General features: G+C 51.5%; 1 protein-coding gene across 1 annotated transcript in view; it reads right to left on the bottom strand.

Annotated features, from left to right (window-relative positions):
• Adcy5 (adenylate cyclase 5) overlaps positions 1-18,353 on the bottom strand; it is a 185,133-nt gene that overhangs the window by 39,378 nt on the left and 127,402 nt on the right. Inside the window, exons 4-8 of the mRNA XM_045147561.1 lie at positions 12,966-13,077; positions 10,316-10,443; positions 8,548-8,706; positions 6,855-6,996; positions 4,356-4,496 (exon numbers count right to left, since the gene is read on the bottom strand). Of these exons, the coding sequence (XP_045003496.1) occupies positions 4,356-4,496; positions 6,855-6,996; positions 8,548-8,706; positions 10,316-10,443; positions 12,966-13,077 (682 nt within the window). The remainder of the gene's footprint in view (positions 1-4,355; positions 4,497-6,854; positions 6,997-8,547; positions 8,707-10,315; positions 10,444-12,965; positions 13,078-18,353) is intronic.

Below are 18,353 nucleotides of genomic sequence, written 5' to 3'. Positions count from 1 at the left end.
GATCCACACTTCTTTGTGCCTACTCAGGGCATGACTTGGCACCCACAGGAGAGACTTCCTCAGGAGCCAGAGCTGGTAGGTGTTGAAACAGACAGAGTTCATGCAGTCCATGGAGGCACGATAGCCCTGGCAGAGGGCACCTAGACCTTTGGCAGTCTCTGGCAGGCCCATCCAAGTGGCCATCTGTTGCTCTGAACGCCTCCTAGGTACCTGCACCTGGCCTAGGACAGCCTGCTATCTGTCCGTCCAGACAACCCTTCTCTTCTTGGGAATCACCTGACCCTCCCTCGTGCCTGCAAGGCCCGGGCCATGTCTCTCTCCTAGCTGCCGGAGTGGGCGTCAGTCGGGTGAGTACTTAGGGAACAGACACATGCCCGCGCCCCTTTCATCCCCTTGGAGCTCCACATGGCAGGAAGCAGAGCTGGAGGCAAGCTGTCTGCAGGATGGAGGTGCTGGACCACTGAGACCCATCTCCTGAGCCAGCCACATGCTCGCTGTACAGCTGGGAGCAAGGGAGCTATGCCACACCCGCTCCTGACTCTGTAATTCAAGAGAAACCCCTGACTTCCCATGAGCCCGTCTCTGATTTCCTCCCACGCTCCAGGCCTATGGTGAGGTGGAGATTGGAGACACATTTTTTTTTTCCCTCCTGTGCTGAGCACGGAACACCTCAGCAAGGCCATCACCAATGGTCCGAGGCTAGGGTGTGGCCCAGTGGTGGGGTGGTGGAGTGCTGGCCTGGCACGTGCAAGGCCGTGGGTTCCACGGCCAGCACCGCAACTAAGTAGATAGACAGATAAATAAATAAACAGGGCCGTGGAGATGGCTTAGCGGCTAAGGCGTTTGTCTGAGAAGCCAAAGGACCCAGGTTCGATTCCCCAGTATCCACATAAGCCAGCTGCGCGTGGTGGCACATGCATCTGGGGTTTGTTTATGGCGGCTGAAGGCCCTGGTGCGCCCATTCTCTCTTTCTCTCTATTGATGCCTCTTTCTTTCTCAAATAAATAAAATTCAATTAAAAATTAGAAAAATAAAATAAAACACCACAATCTAGCAGACTGGGAGCAACTCCCTCTCCGCATGCTCACTGGGGCTAGGACGTGGTCCCTTCACTCCCCACAGCCCGCTTGTCCCAGCAGGGCGCACTGGGTTCGCTCACAACTGTCAGCTTTTTATTAATAAACAACCTCCAGGCCTTGACAACGCGTGCATCGGGTGCACTGGACCACGGCCTGGCACGGTGTTTGGAAAGCGGAGGACAAGATGGATAAAGATGTAACAGAACAAAACTGCTGACTGCGGATTAGTACCTTTCTAACTGCTGTTATTACTTCGTTGACCCCCAACCCCTCTGTCTCTGTCTCCATTGGACTGTTCTTTTTCTAAAGAGTTTTTTTTTTTTTTCCTTTAAATAGACAGTGAAAATCTATTTCACTAAGGCTTCTTGCTGCTGCAAACAATCTCCAGACAAATACACGGCCACACTGGCTTTACGTGAGTACTGGGGAACTGAATCTGACCAGTAGGCTTTGCAAGCAAGTGCCCTTAACTACTGAGCCATCTCGCCAGCCTACTGTTATGTCTTTTTTAATTATTTATTTATTTATTCGAGAGTGACAGACACAGAGAGAAAGACAGATAGAGGGAGAGAGAGAGAATGGGCGCGCCAGGGCTTCCAGCCTCTGCAAACGAACTCCAGACGCGTGCGCCCCCTTGTGCATCTGGCTAACGTGGGACCTGGGGAACCGAGCCTCGAACCGGGGTCCTTAGGCTTCACAGGCAAGCGCTTAACCGCTAAGCCATCTCTCCAGCCCCTTACTGTTACTCTTTCAACTCACACGCATGCTAGAAGTTAGGGTAAAATCACTCTTTTTCATGCGTGTTTTTTTTTTTTTTTTCTCAAAGATTTCTGGCAAATGTAACACCAAGAGCTAACAGAATTGTTTCCATCCTCAGTCTAAAGACTCTCTGGAACAGGCTTTGCTGGGACAGGAAGCTGTGCCTTGATAACCAGTGTCCTCAGGGGACACTGACCAGTCCAGCATGGGGAGCTGCCTCCCAGGGGTTACTGTAGAGGCTTCTGGGATCCGGTCCTACACACTCCCCCGTTCCTACTGGGCAAAATAACCCCCGAGCAGCTGCTGCTGCTTCTGGACACAGTCCCTTCTCCAGTCACAGCCCGTGCTAATTACTCCAGTGCTTTTTGACCTCGTGGTGATGAATACATCTGCCAAACCGCTGCCCACAGTCCAAACTGCCTAGGAAGTAACTAAGGTTGCAGGTTATTCCAACTCCAAGAACCACCAGGGTTTCATCAGAGACCGTGATCTGCCAGCAATCACTTGACTGCTGGGTGCTCCCTTCTCCTTCCTCCCCACTCCCTGCCTCCCCTCTTCCCGTTCCAGTTCCCCATCATTCCCCTCTCTCCTCCTGCTGCATCCCCTGCCACACACATGCCACCCTGGCCATGTGGGCATGGAGTTTGTAGGAGGGTATTCAAGAGTAAGATGACCACAGGAAGGGCTTGACCTGCTCTTTGCTTCATGGAGGACCCTCGGGGACAGAGAGAGCTGGCTAGAGCTCAAGTTGGCACTGACCAGATCTACGGGCATCCAAGTTCAAAGTCCTGGGACAAGGCCAGGCTGTCTTCTCCCCTGTGTAATAGCAGGGTTCCTCAAGTAGCTTATCTGCTATGAAGATTCTAAATGGAGGTCTCAATTCCAGCTACATGGGTCTTTATTTTTTTTTTAAATTTTGTTTATATTTATTTATTTACTTGAGAACAACAGACAGAGAGAGAAGGAGGCAGAGAGAGAGAGAGAGAGAGAGAGAATGGGCGCGCCAGGGCCTCCAGCCACTACAAACGAACTCCAGACGCATGCGCCCCCTTGTGCATCTGGCTAACGTGGGTCCTGGGGAATCGAGCCTCGAACCGGGGTCCTTAGGCTTCACAGGCAAGCGCTTAACCGCTAAGCCATCTCTCCAGCCCTACATGGGTCTTTAAAGCCGTGTCATCTTCTGTGTATTAGTGGGCAAGGAGTAGAGTGTCTGCTCTCCTGCCTACGCCCTCCTTCAGGCCACTGGCTCTTGGCTGCTTGAGTCCCATGAGGTCTAGCTCTCATTATTTTGGCTCCATCTACACCAGCCCCTGAGGCTGGGGATGGTGGGTAGTGTTGCTGGTGACCTGTCCCATGTTACTCACAGGATGGCCACAAACCCTGCTTCCTAGCATGGGACTTCCTTAGCCCTGAAAGGCCCAAGAACTCAGAAGCCCAGAAATACTATCACGCTCCAAAGAGAGCTTAAGCAGGCCTCTGCATACCTCAAACTCCAGGCTTTACTCTCTGTTGGAAGCAAGTAAAGAATCCCTCTTCTCATTATATCAGAGCCCGCTCCTAATATAAAACTAGGTAAAAAGGGCACGAGATAGCCCTCAAGGATGGGAAATGAGTAATGAAGTGAACCACTTATTTGGTTTCTGCAAATAGCCCACACCGTAAGCCTTAGTAGCCCGCACCATAAGCCGTAGCAGCCTGCCTCAGACCACCAAGGTCATAGGAGACTGATACCACACTCTGCTGCTCCCACCCAAGGACCTGCGCAAATGCTGACCACCAAGGTCATAGGAGACTGATTGGTCCATGATGGGCTTGAACAAATTAAACTAATTGGCTTAGAAACTATGGAGTGGCACAAACTGACTGGCTCGCACCCCGCGGGCTCCTGATGTTAAAAAAATGATTGGTCTAATGCACAGGCTTTGTTAGAAACCCTATAAAAACTGTCCTGTTCCTGCATTCGGGGCTCTGCAGTCCTCTACCCCTGTGCGGTGTACGACTGTGGGCCCCAGCGCGCTTGGAATAAAATCCTCTTGCAGTTTGCATCAAGACCGCTTCTCATGAGTGATTTGGGTGTCGCCATATCCGGGCAGAGCGTGGGGTCCTCGTTCTGGGGGTCTTACAGCCCCTCCCTCCAAGTGAGCAACATCCACCTGGGCACTAGGTGTCCTGAAGGGAGCGGCATCCCCAGGGATGGAAGCCGAGCTCGGGGCAAGCCCAGCAGTGTATCCTGAATTAAATTGTCCCAGAGTAGCTGGAGTTGGCTAGGCATCTGTTCCCCAAGGTGGGAGGGTTTTGTTTTTGTTTTTTTTTTTTCGAGATGGTAAGACTTTCGGAGCAGACCTGGGCCAGGGTCAGGTGCCCTGGCTCCGAGTCCAAAGTCACCCACGTCTGCTCCCGTCTGTGCCTCTTCAGATGCTCTCTGACCAACTGAGGGGCTAGGGCCAGCCCCAGCGCCCATAAAGGATCCCACCTTTTCCCCTCCCAGCCAGGGACACCCTGAAACCAGCCACTCACCATCCTTTTCATCTCTTTGGACACCTGGTTGCCACCCAGGTGGTTGTAGAAGGGGCGTTCGGCGCCCCAGTGCGGCGGGTTATGACCGATGGAGTTGGTTCTCTGGCGGTTCATCCTGGCGATCATGGCCTTCTCTTCTTTCTGGAGGGCGACGGGGACCCGTCAGTGTGTGGGCAGTGCCCGGGAGGAGTCCCAAGGGGCAACGCCTCCCTCCTTTCAGGAACAAGTCCCGAGCCAGACAGAATGGGGCGGGGGGCAGCTTCCCTGGCACGTGGCGCAGCTCTGGAGCCCAGAGGCCCCCTCAAGTCCCACACCAGCCCCGGCTGCTAGGTGCACCCTATCCTCCTCCCTACCTGGGGGTGCTCTGCGGGAGGGCTGAGCCAGGCAGCCAGGCCCGCTCACACTAGGGCCTCCCACCTTGCTTCCTGGCAGACTCTGTTCTCTTGAATGCAGGATTCAGCACACAGTAGGGCTCTCCCTATAACCTCGGGGGCGGGCGAAGCCTGGGGCTGAAGGAATCTAGGTGCCCATGAACACAGAAGGGCCTTGGGACTTGAGTCTTGACCTCTCCCACACATGCATGGTCTCGCAGAAGGTAGGAGGACAGGCTTCTGCTGCCCAGAAAGCCACTTCTGGGTCATTAAATTATGGTACTTAAGCTAACATAATTACAAACAAAAGACATGGCCAGCTACCTATGGGCCAGTACTTTCCTGGGCATCTCTGTCTGTCTGTCTGTCTCTATATCCAAATGGGCACCAGAGGTGGAGGGCTAGAGGGATTCATTCCTCAATTCCCTTCCTCAATAGACGTGAGGCTCCAATGGACGTTCAGCTGACAAGTGGTCAAATGACCAAGACCCAGAGAACTCAGGTAGGAAGGTGGACCGGAAGCCTGGGCACCAGAGGCTGAGAAGAAGTGTATGGGCAGGGTCTGCGAAGACTCTTGGTTCATTCACATTCTGGCCAAAGGACCAGCAGCAATTACAAATGTATCCGTGAAGCCTTGAAGAAGCTCTCCCCAAGGGGCCCTTATCCTCACGCTCTCTCCCTGCCATTGGTGATTTGTCTACCGCAGCTCTCTACAAAAGCCAGGACTCTGGTATAGGGCAAGATGGCTCTCTCAGCGTGACTATGTCCCCTCTGCCTTGCCTTTTTTTTTTTTTTGTAAATTTTCTTTTCTTTTTATTTATTTATTTGAGAGAGGGAGAGAGAGAGAGAGAGAGAGAATGGGCGCGCCAGGGCTTCCAGCCATTGCAAACAAACTCCAGATGCATGTGCCACCTTATGCATCTGGCTTACGTGGGTCCTGGGGAATTGAACCGAGGTCCTTTGGCTTTGTAGGCAAACGCCTTAACCACTAAGCCATCTCTCCAGCCCCGCCTTGCCTCTTCTTAAAAATCCATTGTTACCATCCAAGACCCTAGATGTTGTTTCATCATCAACCTAACTTCTCGGAGGGTGGAGGGGGCAAATGGGGAGGTTTTCTTTACCAAAGAGCACTGGCCACCGGATAAACCCAATGGGAACCGAGAGCAAGGCAGTCTAATTTGGGGATCAACTGAAAAGGCTCTCTTCATTCTTTAAAAATTAAGAACATGGAACATGACACTATTAAAAATAGAACACTGAAGTCTGCTAATAATTCCGTTTTCTATTTTGACAGATGTGAGACAAAAGGGGAAGAAGAAAGAGACTAGAAGGTGAAGGAGGAGGAAGGAAGCTTTAAGAAACAAAGATACAGCCCGGCATGGCACGCCTTTAAACCCAGAACTTGAATCCCGGGCAATGGTAGGAAGATCGCCATGAGTTCGAGTCCACCCTGAGACTACATAGTAAATTCCAGGTCGGCCTGGGATAGAGTGAGACCCTACCTCGAGAAACCAAAAACACAAAAAAGAAAACCAAGATATATAGCTGGAGGCTGAAGTAGACACTAAGATTTCGATCAGACAGAATGAGAGAGCAAGCCAGCAAGAACAAATGAGCAAACAGAAGAAGCAAGAGAGAGGAGAGGGTGAGAGAAAGTACACTGTTGCAAGGATTTCACTGATGCTTCACCGCCAGCCTGGGCTTTCTGAGGCACTGGTGCTTGCTAACTTGAGACCTGTGGCATTTCTGCAACAGAAGTGTAGTGAGAACACTCCCCTTGCCAGCAGCTTTGCCAGGCCTCACTTGCTTTCATAGGATGCACAAGCCACTGATGTTTTAAGCAAGTCGTTGCTCTGCTCAGGGTTTGTTAAAGAGAAGGAGACGATGGGCTAGAGAGATGGCTTAGCGGTTAAGCGCTTGCCTGTGAAGGCTCGATTCCCCAGGGCCCACGTTAACCAGATGCACAAGGGGGCACATGCGTCTGGCTGCCCCTTTCTCTCTCTGTCTGTCGCTTTCAAATAAATAAATAAAAATAAACAAACAAACAAAAAAGAAGGAGACGGAAGTTGAGGAAAGGTTCCTCCCCCTTCAGAATGAGGTCCCCAGCCCAGCTCCCTAGCCCACGGACCCGCTTCTGGGTGCAGTTCAGGATGAGGAAGGTCTCGATGCTGTGCTCCTTGAGGTAGGCATTGCGCTCGCCCCCACAGCCTGGCTCCACTTCGTAGTCCTCATTCAGGTAGTTGAGTGTGGCCTTGGTGATATGGATGCGTCTATTGGGGGCAAGGGCAGAAAGTGTGAAGTGAGACCCTCTGGCACCCCTGCAAAACCCAACCACAAGCCTGACTCAGTCACCATTCAGAACCCAGAGCCCCCAAACTCTGGCTCAAACCGTACCCCAACCTTGCACAGCATCCCTGACGATGACACTTGCAGGTTTTCGGTGCCCACCCACTGTACCCGCATCCTCTCCCAGCATGGGCGGCTCTACGTCAGCCGGCCCAGAGAACATGGCTCTGGTCTTAGAAACCTTACTCCAAGGCTGGACAGATGGCTTAGTGGTTAAGGCGCTTGCCTGTGAAGCCTAAGGACCCTGGTTCGATTTCCCAGAACCCACGTAAGCCAGATACACAAGGTGGCACCTATGTGCTTAGAGCTTGTTAGCAGTGGCTAGAGGCTCTGGTGTGCCCATTCTTTTCTCTTTTCTCTTCTCTCTCTCTCTGTGTGTGTGTGTGTGTGTGTGTGTGTGTGTGTGTGTGTGTGTGTATATATATATATATATATATTTGAGGTATATATATATATATATATATATATATATATATATATATATATATATATATTTGAGGTAAGGTTTCACTCTAGCCCAGGCTGACCTGGAATTCACTGTGTAGTCTCAGGGTGGCCTTGAACTCACGGCAATCCTCCTACCTCTACTTCCTGAGTGGTGGGTTTAAAGGCGTGCGCCACTATGCCTGGCTTAAAATAAATAAATAAATAAACAAACAAACATATACTTTTACATACACACACACACACACACACACACACACACACACCCTCCTCGAGGTAAGGTCTCACTCTAGTTCAGGCTGACCTGGAATTCACTACGTAGTCTCAGGGTGGCCTTGAACTCACTGCGATCCTCCTACCTCTGCTTCCCGAGTGCTGGGATTAAAGGCGTGCCCCACCACGCCCGGCTTTAAAAAATGTATTTTTAGAAACCAAACAAAGCACCTCACTGCTGCTCAGAGCCAGCAGTGGGTCCTACGCATTACAGGTTGTGGTCCCAATCCCCAACCTGGCGTTAACACAGGCTGTTTCTCTTAGCTGCCTTTAACAGGCCATCTGCTTTATTTCCTGTTCATTGCATCTTCTCACACCTGTATCTTCCTCCCGCCCACTCAATGCCCCGTTCCCTCAACCTCCATCTTCCTCCCTGCTCCATCACCCTTCCCGGCTAGCTTTGTCCTGGCCTCCCCAGAACGGCCCTGCTTCCTGTACGGTGACGCCCCATGCTTACCTCACAGTGTGGGGTCAGCAATAAACTAGGTCAAGGCATTGCTTTTCTTCTTTGCTTTTTTTGTTTGCAGAGCTGGGGAATCGAACCTGGGGCCTTACGTGCTCTAAGGCAAGCACTCGGCGACTTAGTTATACCCCCAGGTATATAGCTCACGGGATGTCTGCTTTAACCCCGCCCACCATGGCCCCCCAACATGCTTTGCCCCCCATCTTCCTGATCCCAGCCGGCCTCCTCCGTGGGCTTCTCCTGAGTGGGAAGCAATGTTTGGATGTCAAGCTATGCCCCCCCCAGCCCAACTCACCCTGCCTTGCCGCCAGCCTCCATGTGGTTAGCCAGCGTGACATCGTTAGACCAGACGTCGAACTGCCACTTCCTGAGACCAAGGACACCGCAGTGTACTCGCCCGCTGTGAATTCCCACACGCATGTTCACGTTCACCCCTGTCACCTCCCGGACCAACCTGGGGACGGAGCAGGGGTAAGGCTGGGGGGGAGGGTCAGGGGCCAGGCACACAGAGTAGGGGTGAGGCTGGATGGGGGGGTGGGGGGGGAACTGGGGTGGAAGGGGAGTCGGAAGGCGCCGGGGTCAAAGAGGCATTTCTCTCTCTGGCACAGCCTAAACAAGAGTCAACAAAATTCAACCTGAAGGGCACTGGAGGTGTGTTTGGTCCTGGGCTCAGGTACACAAATCAGAGAAGTGACGTTCCCGGCCATGGCCACAAGGTGGCGGGGCACAGCGCACTGAAACCAAAGCCTTCACTAGCTCCAGTTACTGGCATCGGGGATTTAGCTGGTTCAGAGGACTGCTGATGCCCCTTAGGGATAACTTGAACTCACAGAGGACGTACAGTTAACCCTAAATGCCAATCATATAATGGCCTGGACGCAAGGCTCTTGGATTTCCTACTTGTATTCAGTAATTACAAGGCAACTTCTTAGAAGTTGGGGGGGGGAGCGCTGGCTTTTGGGGCAGGACCTACGTCCAACTCAGGAAAGAAGTGAGCCTAGGCAAATGCAGGTAACTGAGGGGCTCCACGACCTACCGAGAGGCCCCCCCGTCTGTCTCTTCCACAAGCACCATAGACACAGGGTCCCACTAGATGCTGGGGAAGAGCAGAGAAGTTCTACGCCTACGTCTGGGGCTCACAGCCTGCTGAGGGTTTGCAGAACCCAGCGCAAGGACTGGGGAGGGGCACAGGTTATCGTTTTTAAAGCCCATCCTTTCCCGAAACCCTGGGCATGGGCCTGTTCTTCTAGCTGTGGGACCCTAAGGTTCCCTGCCCGCCACCCCACCCCTTCTGCAGGGAAGATGCACGTCAACCCTCATTTCTCTTTCCTGGGGTCAACTCGGTAAATGTGTATTGGAGTAGTTCTTCTACCCACAATGCCTCTGGGCATTTGCAGTCAGTGGATGAGACTATGTCAAATCAAAGGGACGCAGACACTTTCTTGGGCCATCACTCTGACCTCTGACCTTGTCACCTGTCTCTCCCTTTGTCCCCCATTCAAGCTAGCTGTACTGACCAAGCTTACTGAACCTAGACATATTCCCTGACCGATTCCCTTGGCTGACAGGCGGTTTAAACTGCTCGCATTTTCTTTAATGATCGGGGTCCTTCCGTAGGCAGCGTTAACCAAGAACTGGCTTTCGCTGTTGCTCATGAGGATGGATCCCCTTCTGTGTTTGAGACCACCCACGTGGGGGTAACTGCATGCCAGAAAACTAGAGTCTTGCGCATGGGAGAAAAATAGGGGCTGGTGACCTTTACAGCGAGCGGTTAGGTTTGTAGGAAGGAATGCAGGACACTCCTGCCAACCACCCCTCACCTAGAGCCTGCGGCTTCCCTCCCCGGGGTCTTCTCTGGGAAAGCTACCCTGCCACAGGGCGAAAGGATCCCGGGAGTAAACTTGGAGGTTGGTCATTCAAATATGCCCACCAACCTGGCCGGCGCCCTTGGGAAGATGGCTTTGTTCCCGTATTTCCCATCAGTCCAGTCGCCAGTCGTTACTCAGACTATGGGACAATCCCCTGGGTGGACAGCTCCCCCCCCCCCAGAGGTGGGCACTTACGAGATGGCCTCGATCATGTCCATGCCCATTTCCACACAGCAGTGGGCATGGTCAGCCCTGGCTTCAGGCAGCCCCGAGACGCAATAGTAACAATCGCCTAGGATCTTGATCCGTAAACAGTGATTCTCCTGGAAAGCAAGTTAATTAAAAAAAAAAACAAAACAAAAACAAAAACCAGAGCTCGTAGGAAAGAGAGTGGGAGGGAAGGAAATGGGAAGCAAACAGACCTATGTGAGCCCAGAGTAACGCCTTCTAGAGCAGTGAACGCTGCCCCATTGCTAGAACCTTCTAGAGCAGTGAACACTGCCCCATTGCTAGAACCCTCCCCAGTCACAGGCCAGGGTGATCCGAAGAGGTGGAGCAGGAAGGGACAGTTGACTGGGGACAGGCAAAGCCATCCTCAGAGAGGTACTGCTGCCTCTCCAGGCCCAGGAGCTCTTTGTTTGTTTGTTTTTATTTTTTTATTTTTTGTATTTATTTATTTGAGAGCAACAGACAGAGAGAGAAAGAGGCAGTGAGAGAGAGGGAATGGGCGCGCCAGGGCCTCCATCCACTGCAAAGGGACTCCAGACGTGTGCGCCCCCTTGCGCATCTGCCCTGGGGAATGGAGCCTCGAACTGGGGTCCTTAGGCATCACAGGCAAGCGCTTAACCGCTAAGCCATCTCTCCAGCCCCTGTCTGTTGGTTTTGAAACAGGGCCTCACTCTGTAGTCCAGGCTGGCCTGTTAATCCTCCCAGCTCTGCTTTCTGAGTGGTAGGCTGACAGATGTGCGCCACCACGCCTTGCTTTGGGGGAGGGGGGCATTCCTGACGATCTTTCGCTGGGGCCCAGGAGAATTAGGTGGTCCACACTGTGGCTCAGCAACCACGGCAGCCTCGTCACCTGTTCCACCAGCCTCTCCCCCCCACCCCCCCCCACGAGTGCACCCTGTTCTTGGCCCGGATTCTAGCAACAATTTGGAATTTTCTTACCATTTTTTTTTAATGGGGCTGGAGAGATGGCTTAGTGGTTAAGGTGCTTGCCTGTGAAGCCTAAGGACCCAGATTTGACTCCCCAGAACCCACATAAGCCAGATGCACCAGATGACACATGGGCACAAAGTGGCCAATGCATCTGGTGTTAGTTTCCAGTGGCTAGAGGCCCTGGCACGCCAATTCTCTACTCCCTCTCTCATAAATAAATAAATAGGGCTGGAGAAATGGATTAGCGGTTAAGCGCTCGCCTGTGAAGCCTATGGACCCCAGTTCGAGGCTCGGTTCCCCAGGTCCCACGTTAGCCAGATGCACAAGGGGGCGCTCGCATCTGGAGTTCGTTTGCAGAGGCTGAAAGCCCTGGCGCGCCCATTCTCTCTCTCTCCCTCTATCTGTCTTTCTCTCTGGGTCTGTTGCTCTCAAATAAATAAATAAAAAATGAACAAAAAATATTAAAATAAATAAATAAATAAATAAAGGCTAAAGGGCTGGAGAGATGGCTCAGTGGTTAAGGCACTTGCCTACAAATCCTAAGCACCCAGGTTCAATTCTCCAGGCCCCACAGAAAACACAGGCAACTGGTGGCACATGCGTCAGTTCATTTGCAGTGGTGAGAAGCCTTGGCATGCCCATTCTTTTTCTCTCTTTCTCTCCCTCAGTCTCAAATAAATAAAAAAATTTTTAAAGGGTAAAGCAAGCAGAAATGAACTTGAACCAAAGCCCCTGTCACCCTTGGCCCTACCACAGACTACCATCAAGAAGAGATTTCTACTGAACTTGCAAACAAGGCGTACCAGAAGCCAACTGCCTTGTTTGAGCTCAGCAATATGAGGGTACCACCTCGTGCCCCCCGGGGTCCCAGATGGCTCCTGACCACAGCAGCCCCTTGTATACAGTATGGCCTGGTATCATGTGCAGCAATGGGGGCCATGCCAGTGTGCCAATGGGCACTGAACACATGTTATAGTCACTTACGTATTATGACTCTACAAAGGTCTTGGCTGGGGAAGTATGATCGTATAAACGGGGACCAGGTGAGCAAATATCCTGTTTGCTACCCGCTGCTATGGGATGCCACTTCCATTTTGACCAAGTCCTAAGAGAATATACTTCTAAGCCGGGCGTGGTGGCGCATGCCTTTAATCCCAGCACTCAGGAGGCAGACGTAGGAGGATCACCGTGAGTTCGAGGCAACCCTGAGACTCTATAGTGAATTCCAGGTCAGCCTGGGCTGGAGTGAGACCCTACCTCAAAAAACCAAAAAAAAAAAATAAAGGATAATGTACTTCTAGAAGCTTCTGGGGAAGGCACCCAGCTGCCTTCAGGCCAGATGAAGATTTGGACCCCAGTCTCTCTTCCCTTGGGCCAATTTGTTCAGAAACGTGGCTCTAGGACATCTGATAAGCAGAAATCCCACTGTAGGGTTTGGGGCCTATGACCTGCGGGCTTTGCTAGCCCCTCCACAGACATCGCAGAGAGTAGCCCTTAAAAGAACCCGGACTGTGTGGCCAGGGTTGGCATGGAACATGAGGACACACAGCTGCACCCCACCCATCACCAACAGTTTCCAACCCCAGTCTCTGCCCAGCAGGACACAACAGCCTTAACCTGAGGGCCCTCCCCTGTCAGGTCAGCCCAGCCCAGGCCTCCCTCTGGCCCCGCACTCCGTGAAACTCACCGCAGCCAACTTGTCAAAGCGGGCAAAGAGCTCGTTGAGGGTCATGACCAGCTCCTGGGCAGTGCACTGGGAAGCCAGGCTAGTGAAGCCCTCGATGTCAGCAAACAGGATGCTGGAAGACAGGTGGACAAGGAAGACTGCTGTAGAGCGTGTTCCCCACACCCACCAAGTAAGTCCCAAGCCCAATGTGACCGCGTCAGAGGAATAAGGCCATTGGTAGGTGATCAGGCCATGAGGGTGGGGCCCTTGTGACAAGGAAGAGAAGAGCGAGCTTGTCTCCTGGCTCTGCTTTCTGCTCCTTGAAGATATGGAACGGCCAGAAGATGGCCAGGTTAAGGCCTTCCCAAGGAAACAATAAAGCTTCATGCTGTGTTTGTTTTCTAAGTGGCCCAGTGTGACGTGTCCCATCCTCTACAGAGCTACAGCAGGCTTGTCAAGGTCAACGTCCTAGAGCTGTTGGCTTCACCATGCAAGATAACATACAAAATAATAATAATGCCCACATTCTAATTTTTTATTTATTTATTTGAGAGCGACAGACACAGAGAGAAAGAGGGAGAGAGAAAGAATGGGCACGCCAGGGCTTCCAGCCTCTGCAAACGAACTCCAGACGCGTGCGCCCCCTTGTGCATCTGGCTAACGTGGGACCTGGGGAACTGAGCCTCGAACCGGGGTCCTTAGGCTTCACAGGCAAGCGCTTAACCGCTAAGCCATCTCTCCAGCCCATAATGCCCACATTCTAACTACACTGGGGCTGGGGCACGGCTCAGTGAAAGAGGGCTTGCCTAGCATACATGAGGTCCTGGGTCCCATCACCAGCGCCACAAAACAAACAAAATAATGAAATAAATTATACACTCTTCTAAGATCCTTACATATATTCATTCAGACCTCACAACTACACCATGAGGCTAGTGCTCCCCTTTCAGGGGTAAGACAACTGAAGCTCAGAAATGTTGAGTTACAGGCTAGAGAGAAGGCTTAGCAGTTAAGCGCTTGCCTATGAAGCCTGATCCCGGTTCAAGGCTCGATTCCCCAGGACCCACGTAAGCCAGGTGCACAAGGGGGCACATGCATCTGGAGTTCATTTGCAGTGGCTGGAAGCCCTGTTGTGCCCATTTTCTCTCTCTATGTGCCTGTTTCTCTCTTGTCTATCACCCTCAAATAAATAAATTAAGATAAACAAAAAAATTAAAAAAGAAATGTTGATTCACCAGCCCAAGGCCACACAGGCAACCCGTCTGCCCACTTCAAGAGAGTAGAATCAATACTCCTATTTTGCAGTCAGCCCTGGCATGGTCTGTGGGCACGGGCTCACCAGACACAAGGCAAACCACTGGGGCACATCAAGCAGGCTGGGCCACCCTGGAATACGTCCCAGGTTTGGGTCAGGAGTCCACATCCTAGGAAGAGTGCCAGAGCAGGCCCGGGCCCTGAGCCTGAGCTGGTCTCCTAGCTGGGCTTCTCCAGCCCTCAGATCCCAGCCTGGAATGGCAGTGGTAATTGCAGAAGAAAGGCCAGAGAGCGTGGGAGTAACAGAGACAGAGATGAGAGATCCACCACATGAGAAAACAAGAAGGAAAGGTGAGGAATGAGACATAGTCCCGCTAGGCCACAAGATTCAGAAACATCAGAGGGTGTCTCCAACGGCAGTGGGTTCCAGATGAAAGGGAGAAAGGTCTCACAGGCTCAGAAGCTGGGTCTGCCTGGCTTCACCACCCCATCCAGAGAGAGGATATATGGCAACTTGGCATGCTGAATTGGCAGCAGCATATAGTCCCTCATCTTGGCCCATAGTCTCCCCCCTGTCTCTAAGGAGGAACAGGGAGGAGAAAGTCTCTCTCAACCTCTGTAAAAGTGCCTGCGACATGGTTGTTTGGAAAACTCTTTCAGGAAATCAAAACCAAGGAGAACTAGGGTCAAGATCAGCTGTACACAAGCCAATGAATAGGCTCAGTGAGTGTCCACTTAGCTGGTATCAGTATTCCAAATGCAAACTCCCCAGACACCACTCACCGGGATGGATGCTCTGGGACCTTAGGGTAGGAGAGAAAGTCCCGTAGCCCAGTGGAGGCAGGACAGCCACTAGGCCAGGCAAACCTGGCAGAACACAGGAAGTGAGGCAAAGGAGGGTAGCCCCAGAAACATGGGAAGAGCTGTGTGGACCTTGAGATCTCTCTGAGAGGGAGTAGGCAGTTAGGGTGACTGGACCCTTGGAAGTTAAGAAAAAGGCAGGAGGGCTGGAGAGATGGCTTAGCGGTTAAGCACATGCTTGTGAAGCCTAAGGACCCCGGTTCGAGGCTCAGTTCCCCAGGTCCCACGTTAGCCAGATGCACAAGGGGGCGCACGCATCTGGAGTTCGTTTGCAGTGGCTGGAAGCCCTGGAGCGCCCTTTCTCTCTCTCTCCCTTTATCTGTCTTTCTCTCTGTGTCTGTCACTCTCAAATAAATAAATAAATAATTAATTAATTAAAAAAAAAGAAAAAGGCAGGAAAATCTGCACTTGCTAGAAATCAAAGATGATGTGACTTTTCATCTCTTGCCTAGTTCCCTAGGCATGTTTTTCCACAAACAAGCAGGACCCCCCCCCCCCCACCGGGAGGGAGGTCATTCATAGGAGTTAAAGATTGTGGTTGGTCAAGTTCAGCCCCCGGAAGTTGGTGTTGGGGCTAGCCTCTTCCTGAGACAGCCCCTCGCCCTAACCAACCAGCTGTCCCTCTCTCTGGTTCATCTGAGTGAGAAGACAATCCACCACTATAGGGTTATAAATACCTTTGCAAGGGGAGCTGCCTGACCACTTGGGAACTTCCAGCTGTGGGTGAGTTTTCCCTCGGCTGGACCTGGGCTTGGCCAGCCAAGGAGAGAGACCCCCCAGCCCTTCCTCTCCACATGGGCTCCTTATCCCCTCCCACTCCCCACATGGCAAGAGTTCTTTCAACTTTTTTTTTTTTCCTCTTTTTTCCAGGCCCTCCATGTGGGTGGGATCTTTAGCCACATGGGTGCCTTTCCTTGGCTCTGTACTTCCCTCAATAAATATAATAATTTAATAATTATCCTTCTCAGTCTTTTTTAAAACTTTTTGATTAAAATTAGAAACATGGGCTGGAGAGATGGCTTAGCGGTTAAGGCGTGTGCCTGCAAAGCCTAGGGACTCATGTTCGACTCTTCAGGTCCCACATAAACCAGACGCTCAAAGTGACGCAAACACACAATGTTGCGTAGCATGTAACAGGGCGTAGGCACGTGTAGTTCAATTGCAGTGGCTGGAGACCCTGGTGTGTCAATTCTCTTTCCCATAAAAAAAAAAAGGCCAGTCTGTTGGGCTTGCCTCAAAAAAAAAAAGAAAAAAGAAAAAAAAGAAGAAACAAACCCAGGGCTTGGGGCTCAGAACTTTCCTGACCTCGAGCACCCCATTACAACTCAAGAGTTCACTGAGCTTCTCCAGAGGGACAGGCAATGCAAGGCTCAGGCCACTGATCACTGTCGTCCGCAGATGACCCCGACAGCTTGCCGCTGGACCAGTGGTCTGAGAAAGCACAGCTCCCGGGTCAGTGTCCTTTAGCACCCTCTGGGGAGCTTTTCTATGGAGAGGCCCCAGGGCCCCTGTCCCAGTCCCAATGATTCTGACTCCATCTGTCTGGGGTGGAGCTTGGCTACGATAATTTTCTTGTCCTGTGTGGTCTGATCTGAAGCTTCGATGGTGGTTCTTTCTAATACACAGATAAAGATAGGAACCCCGTCCTAGGGCTGGAGAGATGGCTTAGCGGTTAAGCGCTTGCCTATGAAGCCTAAGGACCCCGGTTCGAGGCTCGATTCCCCAGGTCCCACGTTAGCCAGATGCACAAGGGGGCGCACGCGTCTGGAGTTCGTTTGCAGAGGCTGGAAGCCCTGGCGCGCCCATTCTCTCTCTGTCTCTCTATCTGCCTCTTTCTCTCTCTCTGTCACTCTCAAATAAATAAATAAAAATGAACAAAATATTTAAATAAAAAAAGAACCTGGCCCTAGTGTAAATGGCACCTTCTCTGGAGACATGCGCCACCCCAAATTAAATATCCAACCCCTCCCACGTGCGCAGCACCCTTCCCAGACACATGTTTCTCCTTTGCACTTTTCACCGTTTAATAGGCAGTGGTCTTCCCTTACCTATAATTTGTTGTTGTTGTTGTTGTTATTTCAGTTACCTGTGGCCAACTGCAGTCTAAAAATATTAAGAGGAAAATTTCAGTATACCCTGCCTGCCTGGCAGTACTCGGGTCGCAATCACAGGTGCCTACCGCTGTGGCTACCATAGTACCAGTGCTTAGGTAAATATTTTACTTCCTAATAGCTCCAAAGTACAAAATAGGGGTGCTGGCAATTTGAACAGACCAAAGAGAAGCTGTAAAGTACACTCTTCAGGGGCTGCAGAGATGGCTTAGTGGTTAAGGCATTTGCCTGCGAAGCCAAAGGACCCAGGTATGATTCCCCAGGACCTACGTAAGCCAGATGCACAAGGGGGGGCGCATGAGTCTGGAGTTCACTTACAGTGGCTGAAGGCCCTGGCGCACCCATTCTCATCAATGCTCCTCCCCCCATCCCCACCAACCATCTGTATCTGCCTCTTTTCCTCTCAACTAAATAAAATAAAATAATTTTTAGAGCCGGGTGTGGTGGCACACACCTTTCATCCCAGCACTCAGGAGGCAGAAGTAGGAGGATCGCTGTGAGTTCGAGGCCACCCTGAGACTACACAGTGAATTCCTGGTCAGCCTGGGCTAGCGTGAGATCCTCCCTCGAAAAAACGAAAACAATAAAATTTAAAAAGGACACTCTTCAAAGCCGGGCGTGGTGGCACACGCCTTTAATCCCAGCAGAAGTAGGAGGATTGCTGTGAGTTCGAGGCCACCCTGAGACTCCATAGTGAAGTCCAGGTCAGCCTGGGCTACAGTGAGAGACCCTTCCTCAAAAAAAACAAAACAAAACAAAAAAAAGTACACTCTTCAAAGCAAAACCGTGAAAGCTTATCACAGGCTTACATGCATAGTAAAAAACACAGCAAACACACAGCATTCAGGACTCTGAGCTATTTCAGACTTCTACTCTGGGTCTTGGCAAGTATCCTCCATGAATAAGGGGGAACTACTGTCTACTTATTACTGCTATTATTTATCATTATGTTCCTGTCTATCTCCCCTCAGAGGGAACGGTTTACCTCTATTTGATTTACTGCTGAATCCCAGCCCCTGGAGAATCGTCAACTGGAGGATTGACGAGCGAAGGAAGGTCTCTCTGTTTTGCCCTCTGACGTTAGCCTTTCTCCTATCGAGCACAATATCCAGAACACAGTAGGCACCAGGATTCATTACAGGACTGCTGTACGTGGCTTAGACGGCTGAAATGTATGCTTCCG

The sequence above is a fragment of the Jaculus jaculus genome, chromosome 4 (assembly GCF_020740685.1).
Source record: "Jaculus jaculus isolate mJacJac1 chromosome 4, mJacJac1.mat.Y.cur, whole genome shotgun sequence".
Classification (NCBI taxonomy): domain Eukaryota; kingdom Metazoa; phylum Chordata; class Mammalia; order Rodentia; family Dipodidae; genus Jaculus; species Jaculus jaculus.
This window is presented reverse-complemented; position numbering and strand designations above follow the sequence as displayed.